General features: G+C 41.8%; 1 protein-coding gene across 1 annotated transcript in view; it reads left to right on the top strand.

Moving 5' to 3' along the window:
• The first annotated feature begins 5,577 nt into the window (after positions 1 to 5,577).
• Positions 5,578 to 26,041, top strand: part of SYNPO2L (synaptopodin 2 like) — a 61,147-nt gene continuing 40,683 nt past the window's right edge. The window contains exon 1 of the mRNA XM_083364180.1: positions 5,578 to 5,769. Within this exon, the coding sequence (XP_083220306.1) occupies positions 5,659 to 5,769 (111 nt within the window). The 5' untranslated portion in view covers positions 5,578 to 5,658. The remainder of the gene's footprint in view (positions 5,770 to 26,041) is intronic.

Raw genomic sequence — 26,041 nt, 5'->3', positions numbered from 1 at the left:
GTAGCTTTGCTGGAGTTATTGCAGGAAGCTGCAATTTCTTGATTTATTATTATTATTGTTGCTGTTGCTGTTATTGTTATTTTTCAGTAATGTTGCTGATGCTTTGATGGGATTCGAGGCCCTCTGTATAGGATCGTGGCAAATACATTTTCACAGTTCTTAAGAAGAACGTCTGTCTCCCATCAGTAGTCCTTCATCCAGAAACATAAAATAGTTTCAGATGATTAATCTTTCGCTGATACTATTTTTGTAAATAGTGATTTGCCTATAGTATTTTTTCCTTCTATGCTTATTCCATGAATTACAAGGGCAGATAGAACACCATCTGTTATTGCAAATTCTAGATCTTGTTAGAACTTCAAAGTCCAAGATGATATAGTTAGCCTGGACTGTATCATTCATCCCCACATGGCAAACAGGGAAGGATAACTTGATGGATCTGATGAGTCATACTGGTAAGTGCTTTTTTGTAGCCATGCTTCTGAAAGACAGCACAAGTCCAGTGTATTTGTTTCAGGTTTTCATAATAAGGGATTGTCAACTATCTTACCTTTTTCTCCTGTAATAGGGATCAGTTGCATTCTCTCTTTAGACTCAGAAGCATTTCCTATTGTTCCAGAATATCTTCCAAATGCCCTTTCCCTCCACTTTTCCTACTTGCAAGGAGTTATTTCTCGCATTGTTTGCTGTCTAAGAAATCTTTCTATTTATTTATAAAGTACAATACGGGTACTAATAATCATTTCCCCAACCCTCTTACGTTTTCTCCAAGCATTGCAATGAGCTTTAACTTACGGTAATCTTTCTATAGATTCTTGGATTAAAATAATATGCTGTATCAGTTATAGAGAGAAAAACATAGTGAACCCTCTTGTTAAACCGTTTTGCAAATTTCCCTGCCAAACTGTTTGCTTCCATTCTGAAATTGACTGCTTTGCATACTTTTTTAGATTATGTGAAGCAGCCTCTGCTTGGTAGCAATAAAGAATCATTCAGTCATACACAGTGAGCCATGAACCAGTTTGTAGGACATATTCTTTGTAGTTTTCTTTTTATTGTGTTCTGTTTTTTCACATAAATCAGCCTTTGAATGTCCTTAAAAAGTAGTGTTATATGAACAAATACATTGGTATTTGCTCATCTGCTGTTGTAGGCTGGGCTGGGCAAGGCTAGGCTAGGCCAGGGGAGATGGAAGTCTCTGGGATTTATCACAAACTGACAAGTAGTGCTTAGAGTCCCCTAGGAATGATTAGGAATTCAAACTTAAACTTCATCACTCTTCAGTTTAATTCACTACATGAAATTGGTGCTTCCAGACATTGGGACCCACAATTAAAGGATTCTTAAAATAAACCAAAATTGTAAGAAAGCCAAATTCTCCAAAAGAGCTAAGTACATTGCAACTAAAATTTCACATTCTTAAAATATGTATATTTCATCAGCCTTCCTTCATTCTTCACTCTACTCTATTCAGATTACTTTATTTATTGACTTGTAGATGTTGCCGGGAAGCCTAAGTGTTTTTGGCTCTGAGCCTCATTTCTCTGTCCTTGGCTTGGAGAGAAAAAGGCAGGCAGATCAAAGTTGTATAAATCATTTGTCATTATTTTGGGGATTCTGCAGGGATTGCAGGATACATGTTTAGTACATTTCTTTCTAAAACTACTAGAAAATTATATTATGATACTTATAACAACTTTGGATACCATCTTTTCTTTATTGGATTGTTGCCAGCAGTACAGTGTTGTAGCTGAGAGGTTTCAGTATGGAGAAAGCATTTTAAATCTCTGCGGCTATCATTTTGGTAAGGTGACCTTGGGCCAGTCACTTTTTCTCAGCCCTAGGAAGAAACAATGGCAAACCACTTCTGAAAAACTTTGCCACAAAAACTGCAGGCACTTGTCCAGGCAGTCTCAGAACATTGGACATGATTGAATGGGGAAAAAAATAAATAAATCCAGAGTAGGCTTGAGCCTACTCAAGATCATGGCATCCGGCCCTCTCAATTCCTGGCAAATAGATGGAGAAGAATTTGAGGTAGTGACAGATTTTATTTTCCTGGGCTCCAAGATCACTGCAGATGGGGACTGTAGCCAAGAAATTAAAAGACGCTTGCTCCTGGGGAGGAAAGCCATGGCAAATCTAGACAGCACACTAAAAAGCAGAGACATCACCCTGTCAACAAAAGTGAGTATAGTCAAGGCTGTGGTCTTCCCAGTTGCAATGTATGGCTGTGAAAGTTGGACCATAAAAAAGGCTGAGCGCCAAAGAATTGAAGCCTTTGAACTATGGTGCTGGAGAAGACTCCTGCGAGTCTCCTGGACTGCAAGGCGATCAAACCGGTCAGTCCTAGAGGAGATCAACCCTGACTGCTCTTTAGAAGGCCAGATCCTGAAGCTAAAACTCAAATACTTTGGCCACCTAATGAGAAGGAAGGACTCACTGGAGAAGAGCCTAATGCTGGGAAAAATTGAGGGCAATAGAAGAAGGGGACAACAGAGAATGAGGTGGCTGGATGGAGTCACTGAAGCAGTAGGCGTGAGTTTAAATGGATGGTATTTTTATACCATCTGTATTTAGCTCTGGGAAGTTGGGGGGGAGGGGAGGGGAGAGTTGGGGAGGTTTGGGGAGAGAGGAGGGGGATGGGAGGGGTTTTGTATTCAAAAATGTACTGTAAAACTTTTCAATAAAACAACAACAACAACAACAACAAGGCTTGAGCCACAGAAACTAAATAAGTCAAAAGTGGACAACTTTTCAGCTTGTGTTTATGTGTTATATTTTGTCATATAATTTGTGTTAAATATATATTTAAAACACAGAACATAAAATAACAGAATTGGAAGGGACCTTGGAGGTTTTCAAGCCCAGCCCCTTGCTTTAGCAGGAGATTCTATACCATTTTAGACAAATGGTTGTCCGGTCCCTTCTTAAAAGCCTCCACTGTTGGAGCACCTACAACTTCTGAAGGCAAGCTGGTTGGTTATTCTTATTGTCAGGAAATTTCTCCTTAGTTCTAGGTTGCTTCTTTGTTCAGTTTCCATCCATTGATTCTTATCTGGCCTTCTGGTGCTTTGGAAAATAGTCTGACCCCTCTTCTTTGTGTCAGCCCCTTGAGTATTAGAACACTTCTATCATGTGACTCCCTGGCCTAGTCTTCCTTTTACTAGACTAGTCATACCCAATTCCTGCAACTGTTCTTCATATGTCTTAGCCTTCATCCCCAATCATCTTTGCTGCTCTTCTCTGCACTATTTCCACTCTCAACATCTTTTTTATATTGTGGTGACCAAAACTGGATTCAGTATTCCAAGTATGGTCTTATTAAGGCATTATAAAGCAGTGGTATAACTTCTTGTGATCGTGATTCTATTCCTCTGTTGATGCAACCTACAATTGCTTTGGCTTTTTTGGCAGCTGCATCACATTGTTGGCTCATATTTAAGTCATTGTCCACTAGGACAAAAAGATCCTTCTCATGGTTACTGCTGTTGAGCCAATTTTCACCTAGTTTGTACCTGTACATTTGATTTTTCTTGCCTAAGTGTAAAACCTTATTTTTTATACTTTGAATTTCATTTTGTTAGATAGGGCTTAGGTTCAAGCCTGTCAAGATCCATCTAGATCTAGTTTCATTAAGGACTACAAGCTGAGTGAGATTTGTCAACCAGTTACAAATCTGGTTGTGATGCTGTCTATCACATTTTTCTAACTTACTAGGTTGTGGTCTACTTTGTTGAATGCCTTACTGAAATCTTTTGGTTATAACTTTGTTTGTTTCTAGATGCTTGCAAATCTGTTGCTTGATTATCTTTTCCAGGATCTTTCCAAATACTGTATTGATGTCAGGCTGATTGGTATGTAGTTTCCTGGATCAGTTTCCCCCGCTTTTTTGAAAATGGGGACCACAGCAGCTGTTTTCCAGTCCTCTGGTAGTTCCCTGGTATTCCAGAATCTTTGAAAGATATGGTACAATGCTTCTCACATAACACCTGCCAGTTCTTTCCGAACTCTGGGATATAATCCATCAGCTCCCAGTGGTCTGATCTAGATCAGAGAGGTGTTCTCTTACCATTTTCTTGCTCATTTTAATTTTAATTTTTAGATTGTCTTTTATTATGCTTTGCTAGGTTGAGCTATATTTTGTTTTTGTGTGAAGAGTGATGCAAAGAATGAGTTGAGCAGCTCTGCTTTTTCTCCATTGCCAGTTACTTCTTTCCCATCATTTCCTATTCCTGGACATTTTTCTTTTTTTTATATATTAGATCCAGTATAGCTTCCCTCTAGTTCCCTCGTCTACCTTTGCATAACAAAGTTGTCAGCTAAGTTGGTCAGGAACCTTTTCAATCTCCCACTTGATGCAAAGTTTGTCTCCCATAATAACTGATAAACCAATTAACGTACTATTTCATTTGAGTTTTTTAAGTAGAAATCATCTTGTTACTTTGTTCATGAATTTATTTATTTATTTATTTATTATTGGGATTTATATGCCGCCCTATTTCCCGAAGAACTCATGGCGGCTAACAACAATAACATACAATAATACAGAAGTTAAAAGAAAAATTAAATTAATGGCCCTGTAGAATAAATTAAAATTAAAATTAAAATAAGTTAAAAATTAAAGTTAAAAATTAAAAACATAATTAAAAGCCCTGTCAGTCCAGGTCAGCCTGGTGGAAAAGGAGTGTTTTGAGGCCGCGGCGAAAGGACTGGAGATCTGGGGCCATCCGAAGCTCAGGGGGGAGCTGGTTCCATAGGGCTGGCGCTCCCACAGAGAAAGCCCTCCCCCTGGGGGTCGCCAGCCGACATTGTCTAGCCAACGGTACCCTGAGGAGGCCCTCTCTGTGTGAGCGCACTGGGCGATGGGAATTCGTTCCCGGCAGCAGATGGTCCTGCAAGTATCCCAGGCCTAAGCCATGTAGGACTTTAAAGGTAAGTACCAGTACCAGAATTGTTGCATAATACTACATTACTATAATAGAGCATGCACTTCCATGCTTGTGCATTGCACTATCCAAGGAGAAAATTTCCATAAGTCCCACTGAAATGACTGATAGGTCGCACTCATTGTAATGTCTTGCCCAGATGAGCTTCCCACTTCACTCACATCAAGAAACAGAAGTGGCTTTTATGGAGGTGAAACAAACATCTTAAAAGATTTCTTACATGGGCAATAAATAACAGCAGAGAAATCTTTCAGGAGCTTTTGTAATTCCATGTTTTATTGCAGCGCTTAAATCAAATCATCCCCAGCCAGAAAAGAATGAGACAAAGCTCTGGAAAGACAGGAGGTGAGCTATTTTCAGCCATGAGTCTGGAGTGAGACATCCAGGATCTGTTTCAGGCCAGGAGGTGGAGAGGACAGAGAGTGAGATTGACAAGATACATGTGCAAATAACTCGGGCCTCTTACCAAAAGGGGTATCAAATGCTTGGCAATGGTCTGCTCAGCAGCTGGACATTTGGAAGAGTATCAGGTGTTGGGCTTTTCTGTGCCTGGGAAAAGGATGGGGGGCGGGGTAGAGCAAATCAAAGGTTGGGAGGGACTGGAGAAAGTAGATGCAGCAATGGGCATGCAAACTGCCATCTTCTAAGAGCTGGAGATTTATTTTACAGACAAGGTGTTTCTCACACACACAAAAGGGGTGCTGAGGGGATGGGAGCCAAAGACAAAGAAGAGGTGCTTGTGACTCTCTCTGGAGGAGGCCCCTGGGGCTTCCGCTTACAGGGAGGCTCTGAACAGAACAGACCCCTCCAAGTATCCAAGGTAAGACTTTCTAGCTCTCTGGAGAGGACACAGATACTGGGGAAACAGGTGGGAATCTGTTTGCTCCATTCCAAGCCATTTATTTTCAGGACTCCCAACAGTCTTTCTTGGAGTTTAAATATCTGTGTTTGTTGTATGTGCAAATTATTCTAAATTTCAAATAAATATGTTGTTGCCGAAGTCCATATGATCTCTGTAGCCAGAGTTTTATTCCCATGCTACTAGTTTTGTTAGCTGAGGAAGCACATTTTAAAATTTAATCTTCAAAGACTGAAAGTAATGTGCTAAATAAGAACCCAAAATTTACTATTCCTCAAACTGATATTTTTAAATTTTATTGTAAAATTTATTTAAAGTTTTTTTTCCCAATTACACGTTACAACTACTGTAAAAAATGATAGATGGCAAGTATTTTGCAATTTTTCTTATGCAGAGGGGATTATCTCTTCCAAATAATATCTACTGTAATAAGTATATCTTCCAAATCCATAATTCAAGATTTAGTGCAATATTTTTATCCATTTACATTTTTCAACTCAAACTCAGATGTTTAACGTACCAGGTTTTTAAAAATTGTGTCAAAAATACACAAACATGTATAGTCATTAGGAACTAAAAAGTGTTGAAAATAAAAATGGAACTTTAAAGAAGGTACTGGCAATATTGCTTGAATTCCAGAGTCCTTTGCTCCTGACCAGTGTAATAAAAACATTGGGAACTCACTGATGAGTTCCTGCCATGAAAGTTGTTTAGGAAAGTTATTTCTCCTTGAGAACTTTTAAACTGGATCTGTATCTTCCATGAAATCAAATTAATCTGTATGCATATGCTATATCCACATCATCTTAAAATTAAACCACTCTGAAACCAATGCAATATGTAAATCTTGTTTTATAAAAGCAAAATTGTTTCTAACAAAATTTATGGTGATGGCGTAATACTAGTTATATCAGAGTTGCACTGTACTGCCTAATGTTTTCTATCAAGTATCAGAAGATTTATCAGAAAGGAATAATATCTGTTGAGTGCATGTTTATTCCCATATTGCTTTCTATCAATGAATCTATAGAGGCTGCCAACAGCAGATCTGTAGATATATTTAAATTAATAATAAACATGCAAACAACCTATAAGTGATTCTAAAATCTAGCTGTAAGATCCTTAGGAAATATGCATTAAATGTTGTGGTAACACAAACATTTCTCCAATAACTAACCAAAGAATACTTCCACTCAGTGCTTTTTTTGTAAAAGAAAAAGGTGCCAGAACTCACACATGTCATACAACCCACCTTGCCTACCCTACAAGGTTCCATCCAAAAAAATGCCGGAACTCCATTCTGGGCATTCTATGAGAAAAAAAGCCCTGCTTCCACTACTATTCTCTAATGTCACCTAATTTTAGAACTGAAATGAAGCTGAGCATAAATGAACTGTTCTCACCATTTTAGTTATGGGGATGTGATGGGTCCTTTTCTTCTGAGAATTAGCAGCTCACTAAAAATTGGCAATCAATTAGAAGGTTCTTTTTGGCAAAAGATGAGTGGAGATATCTCAGCCAATTTATAACCACTGCCAATAAGTGAGGGCCTCATCGTATTTCCTTAGTTTCAAGTCAAAAAACCCACCACACCCATTTATCTCTCCCTATGAACAAATTCTGTAAATCAAATGTGAATCATCTCATGAGTTTGTATGGCTTAGCTTAATAATCCCATTTTAAGTCTTCTTTATCCATCTTGCCATGATGATGGGAGAAAGTAGAAGGCAGGATGAGTCAGGGGGCTTACAGACTAAACTATTTACAACTGTTGTCCTACTTCATTTATGAAGTTAAAGTTATTGAATTGTAAATGTCTTGTTGCTGCTGCTTCTCCCATCTTATTTTTTTACTGCAGTAAAAAAAGTTTTTTTTTTACTTTACTTGCATTAAGAACAGAAATGGTATCCTCTTTTGTGCAAATATGGATGGGAAATACATATTGTCCTATTTGGGGATCAGTTTTGAGGACTGGGAGCTGTGAAGGTGTAGTTCACCTGTAGAAGTTGTGAAGGCAATGTAGTGAAAGTCTACTTGCGGAAGCCATTTCTTGCAACCATCAACCAGTCCAGAACTGGCATCAGAGTAGTCAGGCTCTTTGAGGAAGGTCTGCAGGATCAAAGTAAGACTGTGGTCCAGGCAGTAAAGAATCCTGTGCAAAAAGATCTGCCAGGCAATTAGGGTTCAGGGGATAAAAAGATTACATTGCACACCCTAACAATGGAATGGCTGCTCTCAAGCAAGCTATACTGGAAGCTGCTGCTCCCTTATCTTCTCAGCTGCAAAGGCAATCAAGTTGTCCTTTAGTTCCCTTAATGTTTTTCTCCTGAAACTGAGCACTGTAGCACTCACTGGCCACCTGATAATGCTGTTGTTGCTATCACCTGCTTAGCTGTTTTTTCTCTTCTCCTTCTCCCCTCCCTCCTACTCCTCCTTTTTCGCACTGGCCCAGGCTCAGTGCTGGCCTGGTTTATTTAGATACAAGGTTTCCATAGAGTATTTCAGCCTCTCTTTCCATCCAAGAAGCCTTCCATGATACATAAGAGGTGATTGAAAGGAGAAGGTTATACATTACCTGGGCCTTGGGTTTTGCATAGCATGCTGATCCTAAAAATGTTTTCTCCAATTTGCCCATTTTTCTGAGTTTTGCATGACACACAGGATTAATCAAACAGTCAGGTTTTGCACAACAAATTAAACTGAAATATGGTTGGCTAGTTTGTGGCTTAGTGTTATGTGAAAATAGCCTGGCTTTATTTGTACTCACAATTTACATCTTGGTTTGCTTCATGTTATTTTGTCCTCTTCTTTTTTTTTTAATCAAAATCTTTCAAAAAGTATAAACAAAAATGTTTCATTCTAACCAGCGGTGGGATTCAAATATGGGAAGAACTGGTTCTCTGTGTGGATGCTGCTTCCGGAAGTCCATTCTGGGCTTGGGCAACAAAAAAATAGCTACCAGTTCTGCCGAAGTGATGCAAACTGGCTGAATCCCACCACTGATTCTAACCCTAAAACAGTTTCCAATGTGCTTCTTGTCACAATATCTTTTTATATCTCTGCAACCAATCACAAACTATCTTTTTCACAGAAATACATATGGCATTTGCCCATTTTCACACAGAGATGAAATTCAAACCACAGAACACAAATTTTCTCCTTTAAATCTGTATTTTCCTGCTCCAAGAAATGAGAATACTATGGGAAGAACCTGAATAGGAAGCAAAAGGGTAGATTAAAAGCCAAACACACATCCACATTTAAAATTACCTTTGTCAAAACAAAATCTCTTTTACTCAAGGCCCTCTTTCTCTCTCCTACTCTTTCATAGCCACAGAAAGACCTACCTACCGTCTTTTCTCCCCTATTTTGGGTTACCCCGTAGCTTTGCTATTTGTAAGCAGTAGTCTCTGAGCTGAGGTTGAGTACATTCATGGGCCCATGAGGCCTTCCTGGCACTTTCTATCTCCTTTTCTCCAGCTGAACTTTCCATACAATGTGAAACTCTGCACCTGGAGGGCAATTTGGCCTAATCCACTCTGTCTTGTGTTGCACTATATGATGGATATACTATAGGGCCATATTTAGCTTTTGATGACAGGGACAGGGCAAGAACTAAACTTCATGTTATTTACATTTACTTAAATTTTAATATAGTTATCGTAATTATTACTAGGGTTAACAATTTCCCCTTCTATATCTGGCTGTACCTAAGTCTTTCTGAGGGACATAAATTCAGGGGATCTCAGCTTTTCAATCTTTTCAGCATCTAACAATTGTCTTATGATTCTGGTCATTATTAGGTTAATGTTCAGCCTGTGAAGGCTGCCTTCTCTTACTGCAATATATAGAACAGGGATGTCAAACTGCCGGCCAGCGGGCCGGATACGTCATGGCGAAACCGTGCCCACCCCTTTGCTGGCAATGGAAAAAAAAGTCACGTGACATTGTGAGTTTGACACCCCAACATAGAACATAAGAAAACAGGACATGACCTTCTTCCCTAAGGCACTTCTTCAGGTACTCAAGAAGTGCTAACAGCTCTTTGGAAAGCTCTTTTGAATCAAGGGCTGGACTGATTCAAGACTTAATGCAGGTCTTACACACCCCTTGATGCTCTGAGGCTTCCAAAAGGCTGTGCGTATTGATCTGATTAATTTTATCCCTGTTTTCAAAAAAGAAAGAAAGAAGACTCAGGTAACTATCAACTTGGTTAACCCAATGCTGATAACATTGTGAGCAATTAAAAATGAAGGCATTCCTTAGCAGAAGACAGCGTGGATTTAACAACAAAAACCCCTGCAAGGGAATGTTAAACAATTATTTAATTTAAAAAACATTACAATTAACATTTCTTCAAAAACATTGTGTCACCTCTACAATGAATCTGGCTGCAGCCATCTTTGTCGTTCTAGGTTGCCACAAGAGGGGGAGGGGGAACAAGGTGTTTTGCTAGTCTAAACATGAATAGATCCTGTGGGAACCAAGGTTATTCCCACATCTTTGTGCAGAAGGAGGGATGTCCTGCTAGAAAGCACGCCAAGTATGTCTATTGGAGAATGTGATTTATGCCTAAATAGGGGGTGGGTGGGAAATATTACATTGATTTACTCTGAACTTTTGACCGTGCCCACATCATGCACTCAATAAACATGTTCTTTGAGGAATTCTTGTGGCTCAGAGTTCTGATTTATTTGGTTCCATTGGTCGGAACGTGACACATTGATTATTAGATTTTTGGACAGTATATTTAAAGCCCCTTCATGATAAAGGGACTAGCAAACAAGGTACAGGACAGGATCAAGAGGATCTTAACAAGCTAGGAGCAACAAGATGAATTATACATCATTGGGTTAAGAAAAACAAAGGAACCAGGGTATAAGACCAAAAGAAAAGGGAACTATACTGGGCAGCCATACTTACAAAAATATGTGGATAACTTAGGGAAATCACAAACTGAACAAGAGTATGTGTGAGGCAGCTGAAAAAAATAGCAATTCTGGACTTAAAGGAAGTTTTCAACCACCATAGAGCCCAAAATTTCTGTTGGTAAACAAGGTAGCTGTTAACTGAATTTTGCCCTATTTTACAAGCTTTTTTGGAACAGTTAAGTGAATTACTGCAATTGTTATGCTAATTTGGCTTCCCCTATTGACTTTGCTTGTCAGAAGCTGGCTAGGAAGGTTACAAATGGTGATTACATGACCCCAGAACAATGCAACTGTCATAAATATATGCCTGTTGCCAAGCCCCCAGATTCAGATCACGTGGCCATAGGCTGCTGCAATGATTGTAAGTGTGAAAACTGGTCATAAGTCACTTTTTTCAGTGCCATTGTAACTTTGAATGGTCACTAACAAATGGTTGTAAGCCAAGGACTACTTGTATTGGCAGACGTACAGGGTCAAGATTTGTAGAATCATTGTTCTTCCCTATTCATGTTGGTTAGGTTACAACTCAAATATTCTGTCCATTTCTGGACACTTCATAACAGAAAGGATATTGACAAACTAGAGCAGGGGTAGGCAACCTTGGTTCTTTTATGACTCATGGACTTCAACTCCCAGAATTCCTGAGCCAGCATAGCTCAGGAGTTCTGGGAATTGAAGTCCACAAGTCATAAAAGAGCTAAGGTTGCCTACCCCTGAACTAGAGCATCTCCAGAGAAGAACAACTTAGATTACAAGGGGGTCTAGGAATATACCTATATCTATATCCCTGTGTATGTATATGTTGTGTATATTAGGACTAGATTGTGTATGCCTAGCCTTGAGGAAATCAAGACTGCAAGAAAACTTGCTAATTGTTCAACTAACGTGTTTCCTCCAAAATAAGACCCAACCAGAAAATAAGCCCTAGCATGATTTTTCAGGAAGCTCATAATATAAGCCCTACCCCCAAAATAAGGTCCAGTTAAAATCGTCAGCCAGATGGATGCATTTAGTACGTCCATTGCAACACACAATGGACATATTGAATTATAAAATAATTAAATTGTCTGTCTTTGCTTGCTCAGGACTGCAACATGGCAGGTGGCTGTGTGGCATGTCCAGTGGGCTGAATCGCATGCCACCCCCATGCCTCTGCCTCCTCCTGCTACTGGTCATGCCACCATGAGGTGAGGCAGGTGGCGGGGTAGGGATGGTGCCACACCGCAAGGTGAGGTGAGGCAGATGGTGGGGCAGGGGTGGCACCATGCAGCAGCCTCTGTGTGCTTGGCTTCCACCATCCAATGTCTTCCTCCATCTCTACGACAAATGCGGGACGAGCCTCCCATCCACCACCCACAATGGCCCTGGCAAAAGGGAAGGGCAGGGAGCCCTGATCCCCAAGAGGCAGCTAGGACTCCCCACTTTTCTCCACCTGAGCCCACATGCTCAGGTGGGCTCACCCATTCACCTCGAGGTCCTGCAGCCAGGCCATCCCTGACTTAATGGTAGATTTAAAGAGAATAATATTTTGACCCCCAGACAAGATGAGTGCAAAAAGAAAGAGCTATTCTGTCAAGTTCAAGAAAGAAATTGTGGAGGACTCTTGCAGCAAGAATCTTACGGCTTTCTGCTAAGAGAAGTTGGATCTCCTAACGGTCCAAAAATAGAGAGCAGAGTATGATAACCTCAATCAACAGGTGGATGAGGGAAATGCTAAGAAGCACAAGTGTGCATCAGGTCGGCAACCATTATTTCCTGAACTGGAAGACATCATCTGTGAATGGATTGCTGACAGGAGAGCAAAGGTTTTGGTTGTGCGCAAGGCTGATACTCAAACATTTGCGCTTGCAATGGCACCACAGTTAGAAATATCCCCAGAAGAATTCAAAGCATTACATCACTGGCTGAATGGCTTCCTTCAGTGATATGAACTGTCTCTAAGAAGATCGACAACATTATTCAAGCTGGAAGATACTGAACTTATTATACATTCACTTGCAATTCAAGTCCTTTGTCGCTGGCATTGACTTTTCTAAATACCAACTCTCCAACATGATTGCTATGAGTGAAACTGCAGTGTTTGTGGACCAAGGATCTCAAATGACAATTGATCAGTGGGGTGCCTCGTCAATCTACATTCTGAAAGTGCACATGTTACCTGTATTTTGGTAATTTGTCTGGATGGAAAGAAAGCCCCACCTCTAATTTTCACTAAGGGAAAGAAAGATAAGCTTGAATGTGTTTCAGGCATTTATGTTCTTGAAACCGAAAAAGCCTGATGCATACAAATAGTTATACTAAAGTGGGTTGATTTCATGCTGTCACTTGTTTTGTGAGGTTTTTTTTAAAATCCCATTTATATCCCGCCCTTCTCCGAAGACTCAGGGCAGCTTACAATCTAAAGCACAATGTGCTTAGCAATAGCCTTCATTCTATGTATATACCTGCCTTATTAGGGCTTTCGCCCTCCCCAAGCGGCATTTTTACAAAGTCAGCTTATTGTCCCCAACAATCTGGGTCCTCATTTTACCTACCTCGGAAGGATGGAAGGCTGAGTCAACCTTGAGCCTGGTGGGATGCAAACCTGCACTAATTGCAGGCAGCTGGTGTTACTTAAGGAGGCATTAGCCCACTGCTCCACCAAGGCTCTTAAGGTGGCCAAAGCGGTCTGCTAGTCTGGGATTCAGCTAGCACTCACTGCGCTAAAGACATGAAGAACTTCCTTGCAGAGAGAAGAATAGATCAAATAATGATTCCCACAGGAATTACTGCCTATCTCCAAACTCTTGATATTGCAATAAATAAGCCATTCAAGGACCATTTGCACATGGAAATCAATGCCTCTATTGAAAATAGAATGGAGAGAAATCAGCGTGGAAACTTTGTGAAGACTAGCCTGCCAGAAGTCGTGACTTGATTGAAAAATTCTTGGGATAAAATCACTGACAACTGTGTTACCAATGAATTACGAGCAGGCTACATGGACAAGAAGTACTCATTTAAGAAGAGCTCTATTGCTGGACATGAGAGATTCAGGCTAATGGTTCTACAGGAAATGGAGTCACAAGAAATTCAGGCCAGAATTCAGAGTTTGGAGAGTTATGACGATATTCCAGAAGAAGATGACATGACTGTATTTGAATAAATGTAGATTGTTGTACAGTACATCAGGGGTCCTGTGGTCACTCTCCTTGCCTGGGCTGGGCTTCCTGGGCTGCGGGGGGCTGAGGGGTGGTGGGGCTCCTGCTGGACAGTGCTTCTGCTAGTGGTGCTGCCACCGCCACAAAGCAAGGCAAGACAGGAGGTGGAGTGGGGGTGGCCTGGCTGTGGGGCTCCAAGGTTCATGGGTGCAGAGCACCTGGGGCAGCTCTGGGGCTGGGCTCAGGCAGGGCAGAGCAGGGAGGGGCGTCCCAGCTGCCTCTTGGGGATGGGGCTTCCCCACCCTTCCCATTCACCGGGGCTGTCTTGGGTGGGGTGGTGGGCGGGAGGATGAGATTTGATGGTGGGGGCTGAGTATGCAGGAGCCATGGCATGGCACCAAGCCCACCCCACCACCTATGTTGCCTCGTGGTGTGGTGCCACCTCCACCCCACCACCTGCCTCGGCTTATGGTATGGTGCCACTCCACCCTTGCCACTTTCCTCACCTCACCTCATGGCAGCACCAGCAGCAGGAGAGGCACTGGTGGGAAGCACATGATCTGGCCGACCAGATGTGCCACAAAGCTGCCTGGTGCGCAGCTGTGGATGAGCAAAGATAGACGGTGGGACCAAGTGGGCAGGCAGCTACCTGGCATGTCCAGTGGGCCAGATTGTGTGCCTCCCCCCCCGTGCCTCCACCTGTTGCTTGGAGGGTTGGTCTGGCAGTTGCAGCGCTCAGACTCACCTGCGCTGCGCAGCCCCAGAATGTGCTGGCCAAGGGACCAGTAGGCTGCAGCTGCTGCTGGACACACTGTTGGCCCCCACGCACTCACAGCTTCCTTTACAATTAAAATATCACCCAAAAAATAAGCTCTAATGGGTCTTTTGGAGCAAAAATTACTATAAGACCCAGTCTTATTTTCAGGGAAACACTGCATCTCAAGCAATGTCATGTAGGAGATAGGAGAGACCTCGTCTGTTTTGCTCCAGAAGCCAAGAAACAAAGTGTTTGGCCAAGCTAAAGAATTTCCAGTGATAAGATGGAACATTTGCCTTAAGAGATGGATTTTTCATCACTGAAGATTTATTTAAGCAGATTTTGGATGGCCTGAAGTAATTCTGGACAAGGATTTGGACTGAATGATTTCAGACATCTTTTCTAAATTTACATTCTCTGATTCCAAGTCCTTTTTTCACAGACATTGCCAGGCAAGTTAATTTTTAATTCTATACCAGTGCATTTTAGTTATTTTGCCTAAGTAAATAAATAATTTTGCATTTATTGTATTTTTTGAAACTAAAGTCAGATTATAGATTTTAAATACTATTTTCTGTTGATGGTATTTTAATTTGGAATCTTACTCTGAGGAGGGCATAGATATCCTGACCCAAATGACTTTTCTATTAAGAAGGATGGAATGCCATGATATTTGTCAATTATATTATTGTCCATTAATGGTTATTATACATAATTGTCACTATGTGGATAATTTCTTTTGCTTAAATTTATTTTTGTCTGCCTTCTCTGCTCACCTGTCCTCATCATCTATATGATGATGATGTTATCTGTTTAGCTGAGTCCGACTCCTGGAGATTCTGTGGGCCAGGTATTTCCACATCTTCTGATCTTGCACTATTTTTTTGAGTTTTTCTTTGCTCTGGCTGATGGCAGTTTTTATAGTGTACACCCACCATGTTCTTTGATGTTGTTTTTTTCCTTTTACTCTTAACTCTTCCCAACATAATTGCTTTCTCCAATGAATTCCCCCACATGACATGGCTAAAGTATGTGAGGCGTCATGTCTATATATTTTTCAATTTAGTTTTACTTTATATATCTGCTAACATTAGCTCTAATCCACAAAAGGTTAAACCACAACATAATAATAGTCATATTACAGAAGACTCTTTTTGTTATTTGTGAGATTGGATGCTTCCAGTCTCAGTTTTTTTCATACCCTTGTATCTAAATCATGCCATTTCATTGAGGAAGTTATGAGTATCCAAATAAGACACTTTGCATTCATAATTCTGGTGGGTTTTTCAGAGCTGATTCCATGCCTTCCATTTATCACAGATAATAAAAGGTCAAGAAGGAATAGTTTTGTAGTGTGTGTGGGTTCCATGAGGGGATGTCAAAAAGTCAAGAAGACGTTCACAACCATGTGATCAGGACATGTAAAGTGGGGAGGACTTCAACTGTGCAGTTGCAGCTGCCATCTTGGCAGTTTTGACTTCCCTCCCCCTGCATGGAGGCCCCTCTGAGTGTACCCCTTCTGTCTACTTGACTGCCTCATCAGGCTTTACATGGCATATCAAGAGCTCTACTCCAGAAGGCGGGGGAGTGGGAAGGTTGTTGTGAGGAAAGAATTCCCATTTTGTCTATAGGCTCTGTCCATTCCAAAATATTCCAAACCAAACTCTGAAAAATTTGGCTCAAGGTCTCCTAAAGGGGATGCTGGTGGGCTGCTTGTCACTTTGGGGTTGCTCTTTTTTAATCTTTTTTTAAAAACCTCAGATAGCCTATAAGAATAATCAAGATTTTGGGAACCTGAGTCTATTGTGGAAGAAAAATCCAGTCCGGTTCCAAGCCAGGAGAAAGACGCTGGAAATAAAATGGAGGCAGGCTGCTGAAAAGAAGATATCTGTTTATTTGATAGCCAGAAACTAAAGTTACAGCAGCATGTTTCTGGGGTGGCTGACAAAATGGAGTTGAGAGTAGATGGTTTTTTATACATTGGGGCTTTGTGATCGGGATGCCTGTTGGTTGTGAAATGTACTTTGACCTGTGCTTGAGTGTGACCTTTTAGTATTGTACTTATTGTTGCCTGACTCCCTTTCTGGCTGGGAGGCCATGCCCTGTCCTTGGAGCTGGATGGGGAAGGTAGATTGTAGGGGATTTTGTTTTTCTAATCGCATCAGCTCCAGCCTTCTATGGGAGCTGATGAAGGCATTTTGTTTATGAATTGGGGTGGCCTGGCTTTCTTAATGGTACAAAATATCCATTTCTAAAGACTTCAGGCTTCTGCTTGCAGCTGTTTTTCCTATAGCAGGAAGACTGAGGTTGCTTTCTGCCTTTAAGAACATGTTTCTCCTCTTCTCCTTTAGGGGAAGTATAATATTCTGCCTATTTTAATATCCCCCAAAATATTTCATTATCTGGGGGGAGGGCTTCCCACAAAAGTATGGCAAATGATTAATGGTACCTATTGTGATGATATAAAAACAACAGGAAATTGTCATATTTCAGATAGATACATAAATAAAGCAGACAGAAAAACATAGAAATAAGACTCAGGGAAGGAATCTTCTGTTAGATTTATATCAAAATGTGCTCCAAAAATATTCTTTTCTTGACATTCATATCAAAAATTTTTATGTTCTAGGCTCCATTTATTTGGGTTTAGTCAGGCTGTCATTCCCAAGCAACTCCCTTGCCTGGGCATGCACAGGCTATCTGGCTTTGGGGCATTTGGGTCTTAATCAATCCCATTCCTGGTATAGCCATAGACCAGACATGTCAAACACAAGGCCCGGGGGCCAGATCCGGCCCGCAAAGTGGTTTCATGTGGCCCGTGAAGCCATCCTGGAAACAGTGAGGGAACGGCCCCCACTGTCTTGGCCCTGGCCCAGAGACCCTCCTTCTGCCAGAGACCCTCAGATCTGTCCCACTCCTGCCCAGGCCCCCATAGGCACCCTTGATGCGAACGATGTAGAGCTGGCCATGCCCACCCAGTAGGCCACACCCACTCTAGCCACACCCACCCAGTAGGCCACGCCCACCCAGGCCATACCCACCTGGCCCCCTGAGGGCAACCGCAATGCTGATGCGGCCCTCAATGAAATTGAGTTTGACACCCCTGCCATAGACGCTCTTGCCCCTCCTTCTCCATTTTGTTATGTCAGTAGCTTTGTTGCAATGAAGGTTCCTTGAAGCGGGAGATTTGGGTGCAATTATTGGCTATTGTTGTAAAGGCGGGAAAACCTGGGCTTGGGATTGGATACAGTTCAAACAGCTCGAGTATATAAGCCGGAGTTATTTTGACAGTTGCCACTTGACATATGTGTATTAATAAACCTTATTGCTGTTAACCCTCACTGAGTGATTCGTCTGTCTGAACCAAACAACTGGCGACGAGGATGGGATCGACGGTGGACTAGTGAAGGATCGGCGACAAACAGCTGCACGTAAGGCGGTAAATTTAAAAATTCACAGTCAACCACAAGCGGCCGCGGCGGAATCAACAAACCTCCTAATGGCGCAAATTGGTTCTTTAAAAGAATTCGATCCAAACTACCCAGAGGACTGGGAAGAATATGTGGGACAGGTCGAAGGGTTTTTGCTCGTGAACGGCATAACCGACGACCGAAAAAAGGCGGCTGCCTTACTAACTATCTGTGGCACACCTGTGTACCGGGTTGCCGTGGGACTTTGTCAACCATTGCCGGTATCAAGTGTTTCGTATGCGGACTTACTGGCCAAATTAAAGGTACATTTTACGCCGAAACGATCAGAACTCTTTTGGCGGCGCATTTTCGAAAAACGAAATCAGAGACCGGGCGAGTCAATAACCAAATTCGTTGCTGCAGTTAGAGAAGCAGCGTTACGTTGTAAATATGACAATTTAGAAATAAGGATCCGTGATAGAGTGGTGCTGGGCTTGCGTGACGAGCAGTTACAAAATAGAATTATCGCTAAGCCCACCGGCGACTTGCAAGAAGTCCTTGACGAACTTTTGACGTATGAATCCACTGGGTATCGCGACCCCCCCCCCGCAATAGCACGGCAGCTTCTTTCGAAATTAACCAAGAAAGCCTTGTGAACAGTGGGGAGGTGGACCAACAATGGGAAGCCGACATAGCCGAAGTCACCAGAAGGTTTGGAAAAATGGCAGCAAAACCATCCAGCAGTGAAGGACCAGAACCGAGTCGCCGATTCCAAACATCAACACCACAACGACAACCGAGAGATATTCTAACAAGACCGCGCGACAGCGACAACAGATGTGGAAGCTGCGGGGGCAACCATCCCCGAGCAACATGCAGATTCCGCTCTGCTAGATGCAGATTGTGCGGAAAGACCGGCCACATTCAAGCCATTTGCAGGGGTCGTGCACGCGACAATCGTCTACACAAAATCGACGTTTGGGCCGAAGGTAAGGTAACCCCTTACTATAGTGGCAAGGAGACCCCTAGACCTAGGGCACAATACCCCAACCACGGGGAGGGGGCACGAGTCAATCACATAGGAAAGGGAAAAATAAACTATATTTTGAGACCAAAATTAAAAATCTTAGTCCAGTTGCAAGGAATTCCTTGCAAAATGGAAATTGATTCTGGGGCCTCAGTGTCCATAATTTCTAGTGAGACCCTTAAACAGATTGAACTTAAAAGTGGTCGTAAAATTCCACTTAGTTCAACCAAAATTCAATTGGCAGATTTCCAAAAAAACCCAATAAAAAGTAAGGGAAAAGTTACCCTTAAAGTTAAATATAAGGGGTTTAATGGATTCTTAGACTTAATAGTCACAGAAGGCCATAGAACTAGTTTAATAGGCCTTAACTGGTTTCCTGCCCTGGGAATTTGGGTCGGGGGAATAAACACCATTAATAATAATAAGACCCTCAAATCTGTCTGCGATGAATTCGCAGACGTATTTGATGGGTCTTTGGGTAAATATAAAGGGCCCCCAATTAATGTTAATTTAGACCCAGCAGTTAAACCCATCAGGCTTAAGGCCCGACGGGTGCCTTTTGCCCTTAAGCAAAAAATCGAGGCCGAGCTCGATAAGCTTGTAGGCCAAGGCATTCTAGAACCGGTCGAGGGTGGCTTGTGGGAGATGCCAATCGTCACACCCCTTAAACCTAATGGGGATGTGAGGATTTGCGCTGATTACAAGGCCACCCTGAACCTCGGAATGAAAAAGCATGCTTACCCGGTCCCGACGGTGAAGCAGGTCCTCGTCACGATACAGGACGGCGCCATATTTGCCAAGTTAGACTTGGCGCAGGCGTATTTGCAACTTACTGTTTCCAGGGAAGCTGCTGAAGCTCAAACTATTGTTACCCACAAGGGGGCGTTCCGAGTCCACAGACTGCAATTTGGTATTGCAGCAGCTCCAGGCATCTTCCAGGAGGTGATGGAGAGGGCCTTAAAGGGCATACCTGGTGTATGCCCTTACTTTGATGATGTTTTAATAGCTGGAAGAAATGAAGAAATTTTAGCTGAGCGCCTGGAACAGGTATTGGGAAGATTTAGGGAGGCTGGACTTAAATTAAAAAGGGAAAAGTGCTGTATAGGAGTTAAATCCACAGAATTCTTAGGATTTAGAATAGATAAAAATGGAATTCACCCTACAGCTGATAAAATTAAGGCAATTAAATTGGCACCAGAACCAAATAACAAGGCTGAATTACAAGCCTTTTTAGGATTAGTCAATTTCTATCATACATTCTTGCCACATAAAGCTGCCATCGCGGAACCATTACACAGACTATTAGATAGAAAAACCCCATGGCAGTGGCAAGAAAAACATAGAGTCAGTTTCCAAACTTTAAAAGATATTCTATCAAGCCAATCCACAGTTACTCATTTTATTGAGAACAAACCGATCTATTTAGCTTGTGATGCTTCACCTTATGGTGTTGGGGCTGTTATCAGCCACATGGATAGTCAGGGCATTCAAAAGCCAATTGCATACTATTCCAGGACGCTTACTAAAGCTGAACGGAATTATGCACAAATTGATAGAGAAGCATTAGCTATTGTGGCAGGAGTAAAAAAGTTCCATGATTACCTTTATGGTAGGAACTTTACCATACTCACTGACCACAAACCATTATTGGGACTGTTTACCACTGATAAGCAGACACCCCAAATAATGTCTCCCAGAATGCTGAGGTGGTCAATTTTCCTCTCAGCATATTCATTTTCACTGCAACATAGACCTGGTAAGGAAATGGGCCATGCAGATGCCCTTAGTAGACTGCCTTTAACCAACACCGAGGACCCTGCCCCAGTAGGACAAATTATGTCATTACATGAAATTCCTGAATGCCCCTTAACAGCTAGAGAAATAGCTGAGGCTACTAAAAAAGACCATATTCTCAATAGGATTATGACCTGGGTACTAGGGGGTTGGCCTAGTACTAACCCTGATTCCAAGTACATCCCATATTTTAGGAGGAAGAATGAACTATCATCCCATTTGGGGTGTATATTGTGGGGTAACCGTGTTGTTATTCCTGAACTTCACAGGAATACAGTTTTAACTGAATTACATGAAGGTCACCCCGGAATTGTTCGAATGAAGGCATTAGCTAGAAGTCATTTGTGGTGGCCGGGGCTGGATAAAGATATTGAAGAATGTGTTTCAGGGTGTTATCTGTGTCAGCGATCTAGACCATAGCTGGCACACGCACACACGCATAAGTGGGAATTGGCCAGGAATCCTTGGTCTAGGATTCACATTGATTTTGCAGGGCCATTTCAAGGCCTAACCTTCCTAGTTGTGGTGGACAGCTTCTCTCGGTGGCTGGTTTTAAGGGGCCTCTTTGCCACTCATGGGTTACCTGATGTGATTGTATCTGATAATGGGCCCCAATTCACCTCTGCTGAATTTCAGGATTTCCTCAGGGCCAACTCGATTAGACACGCAACATCAGCACCTTTCCACCCGTCCACCAATGGCTTGGCTGAACGCAATGTTAGAACCACCAAAGACGCCTTGAAGCGAATCATCCGTGGCGACTGGCACCAAAGACTTGCAGACTTTTTGCTGACGCAACACACAACCCCTTGCACGGCTACCGGGAAAAGCACTGCGGAAATGAGGTGGGGCAAACGGCTAACCACTAAACTGGACAGGTTACATCCTGACAAACTACCCTCAAGTGCTGAACCTGACATCCCAAACAGGTCCTTCAACATTGGAGACTTAGTTTGGGTCAGAAACTATGGACAGGGGGACAAATGGGGTCCAGGGGTAGTAATTGACAGAATGGGGCCGTTGTCTTACACCATTGAGGGGGAAGGGAATAGAGTAAGTAAAAGACATATTGATCAATTAAGGAAGAGGGTTGCCGGAAGTATGCCAGTCAATGGGGGTCAAAACGTACACGGGGGCGATACCGCATCTTGGCTTAATCAAAACAACTTGCCAGTCAGTGGAGAAGTGGAAACTCAAACCAGTGTGGCTGCAGCAAACCCACAACATTGTCAAATTGATTGGGAGCTGTCCCCTATGAACAGGCCAGCAGTACCTGAACAACCACAACTGACACAACAACAATCACAATCAGTTAGGAGTGAATCTTCAGAGCCTGTAACCCAAAATTCCAGACCCATAAATATCAGCCAGTCAATCAGACAGTCAGTTAACAATGACATAAGTAGCCAACCCAATAGATACCCATCTAGGGTCCATAGGCCACCCAAATACTTAAGAGATTACGTCAACAAATAACATCAACTGGGGCGGAAGGGGTGTTATGTCAGTAGCTTTGTTGCAATGAAGGTTCCTTGAAGCGGGAGATTTGGGTGCAATTATTGGCTATTGTTGTAAAGGCGGGAAAACCCGGGCTTGGGATTGGATACAGTTCAAACAGCTCGAGTATATAAGCCGGAGTTATTTTGACAGTTGCCAGTTGACATATGTGTGTTAATAAACCTTATTGCTGTTAACCCTCACTGAGTCATTCGTCTGTCTGAACCAAACACATTTCATGCTTTTGAGGCCTGGATGCACTTCCCAGAAAGTTAGGAAGAAAGGAACAAAAAGGCAGGAGGGCATGCAGTTGGATAAGGCCAGGAGGAGGGCTGCTTGCTCTGCTGTTTGATCTATGATTTCATGTTCTCATGCCACATTTTTTTAAAATGTTAAAGGTAGGGGAAGGGCAAAGACTGCAAAAGGCTAGAGCGATGGCACTTGTGCTAATGGATGCAGCAGTTGGAATAGGCCATGGCTATTTTAGGATTGCAGCAGGAGATGGACCCCAGAGGCTGATCAAAGTCCAACAAATTCCTAGCCAGGTCATAGCTCCCAAAACAGATACTTCCACTTTCTTCTCGTTTCCATTTTAAACTGATAAGAACAGAGACTACATTTTTGTTGTAGAGACACTCAGGACTGTGCCAGATGTGAAGCTAAATTCTTGTTAAGAAGCCAATTGCCTTCCATTTGATTAATAACTGTGTGTGGTGATTTTTAATAGGGGCTATTAATCTACACTGTTGGTCCTGCAAACCAAAATGCAATTAGTCCATGTTGTTATCAATTAAAGAAAGTTGAATGCTTTAATGGGTCTCTGCATCTTTAATTATCTCTTTTAGCTTGCTTGATTGATTACGGTAATTGACTTTCCAGTCTGACTGTATCAATTGTGGTTTCTTCATTATGATTCCTAATCATAGAACAGAGTAAAAGGTTTGGAAGGGACTCTGGAAGTCTTCTACTCCAACTCCCTATTTGAATAGGAGAATTATGGATAAAAAGTTGTCCAATTTCTTCTTTAAAATCTTCAGTGATAGAACACCCAGAACTTCTGGAGGCAAGCTTTTCCACTGATTAATTCTTCTGTCAGGAAATTTCTCCTTAATTCTAAGTTGGATCCAAGTTAAGCTTCCATCCATTACTTCTTGTCTTGCCCTCAGGTGCTTTGGAGAATAGATTGCGCCCTCTTCTTTTCTTCTCAAACATTGGAACACTGCTATCATGTTACCCCTAGTCTTTCTCTTCATTAGACTAGTATACCAAGTTCCTGCAATTGTTCATCATATGTTTCGGCCTCTAGCCCCCTGAATCATCTTTGTTGCTCTTCTCTGCACTCTTTCCAGAGCCTCAGAATCTTTTTTCTATTGTGGTCACCAGAACTGGATGCAGTATTTCAAGTGTGGCCTCACTAGTGCGATATAAAATAGCAATAGCACTTAGACTTATATACTGTTTCACAGTGCTTTACAGCCCTCTCTAAGTGGTTTACAGAGTCAGCTTATTGCCCCCAATAATTTGGCTCCTCATTTTACTGACCTTGGAAGGGTGGAAGGCTGAGTCGGTGCTATCACTTCATGAGAACTTGAAATTATCCTTCTATTGATGCAGCCTATGGCTGCATTGCCTTTTTTGTCAACTGTGGCACACTGCCCGGTTATACTTGTGGTGGTCTGCTAGGACACCTAGATCATTGCACTGATGATGTTACTTCGTTTGGGTAATGAAACATCTGCAAAAAAAACAACCAAGCTCAGAGAGCACCAAGGAATCTTCATTTCAACCCTGAGCTATAAATATTCTCCTCTATCCCTTTCACAGTTACTGCTGTTGAACCAGATACCACCCATTCTATACCTGTGCATTTGTTTTTTCTTGCCTAAGTGCGAAAGCTTACTTTTCTCACCACTAAATTGCATTTTGTTGGGTAGGGCCCAGAATTCAAGTCTGTCAAGGTCCTTCTGAATCTTGAATCTATCTTCTAAAGCATTGGATATTCTCTCCAGGTTGGTGTTGTCTGCAAATTTGATGAGTTTGACATTTGTAATTTGTGCTTTTAACCTTACTTCAGCTGAAAGCTTTTCTAAAGCCTTTTGTTAACTTAGAATTTGTTGTCAGGGCTTCTATTAGTGCTTGCCATTTTGGAAGTATAGGTTTGGGGATCTCCCAACATTAGCCTGATAATGTCTGGGAAATCCAGATTACCACTAGATGATGGCAAAGCTTTAGATATTTCCCTAACCTTATGCTGCCAGGTACAATAAAGGTATGCTGCCCAACTATTTTGCTAGATTATCCTGTTTCAGAGAGTCAGACCATCAGAGTTCAGTTTCTCATGACGCTGATTAGGTAGGTCTCTCCTGGCATGAAAGTGTCGCACCCACAGTCCACCTGGCCCTGTTGTTTCCAGAATTCCAGGCTAGAAATTAGGAAATGGAGTTTTAATCCTGCTTTAGGCATAAAAGCCAGTCAGATGATCTTGGACCAGCCACTATCTCTCAGCCCAATCCACCTCACAGGATTGTTGTGTGCAAAATAGGAAATATTCACCACTTTTGAGTTATTTATAAAATAATTATTTATAAAAATAATTAAAGTGGAATAAAAAAAATCCAAAAAACTGCTGGGATCCTATGCCATGGCAGATTCTGGGGGATTCATTCAGCAAAGCCTAAAATATCAGCTGATTCTGTATAGGCCAAAACACAAAGTGCAAAATGGTATTATTTAGAAAGCAAGTATTTTGCTTTTAGTTTGGCTGTTTAAAAAGTGATGTCAATCCTGTACAGCTTCTTTCAGTTTTTATTCTCTGGCTGGTGTTGGCTTTGATGTTGTCTGTCATTTTGGTGACCTTGTTTCCTTTCAGCTCTGACCATTCTGAGCAGAACTTCCTCTTCTAGTGAGTTTGTTTGTGTAACACGGCTGAAATAGTAGGGTAGAATTTTGTGATTTTGCCTTTCACCAATATGTCTGGTTTTATACCTTCCAGAAGTTCCTTGTTTGTCATCTTTGCATCCAAGGAATGTGCAGGTGCCTCCTCCAACACCACAGCTCAAATGAATCGATTTTCCTCCTGCCATTTAAAAAACACTTCAGGGCAAAAGCAAAAACATATCAAATGAGAATTGCTCAAAGGTTATTTATTTGACTTTGATCATGTCTTTCAGCTGTGTGGGCATTCACTGTCTTTGGTTGTATGGCTTTACTACCTCATGAGTCTTACTGTGTCCCTCAGCATGGAAATCATGGTTCTTTATGGGTTTGTTTTACTTAGGAACAAGAGTATATGTAGGCCCACCTTGTTACCAGGGATGACTGCCCAATACATTGATGAGATTCATTACATCCTTCAAAAGAATATTATGCAGGAGTATCTAACTACTAAGACTCTCATATCTCATATTCTTTCATTAAGCGAAACAGTGCATCATAGTGCAAAATCTTTTGAACCAGAATACCTCAGGTGGACCAACTTACAGAACGTGTTCATCAGTGGATCCATAACTCCAGTGGAACTGAAATTTGCCAAATTGTATAAAACATTTTCTAACAAAAAAAAAATCATAAAAAAGTTAATGACATGATGGAAATGTCATAAAACATATCCTCTGGTCAACTTGTTCAACCCCTGATGTTGGCTATTCAACTTTCAAGGCACACACATCTCTGTAAAT

This window comes from Vipera ursinii, assembly GCF_947247035.1.
Source record: "Vipera ursinii genome assembly, chromosome: 5".
Classification (NCBI taxonomy): Eukaryota; Metazoa; Chordata; class Lepidosauria; order Squamata; family Viperidae; genus Vipera; species Vipera ursinii.
The sequence above is the reverse complement of the archived record's forward strand: the minus strand, read 5'-3'. Positions and strand labels throughout refer to the sequence as shown.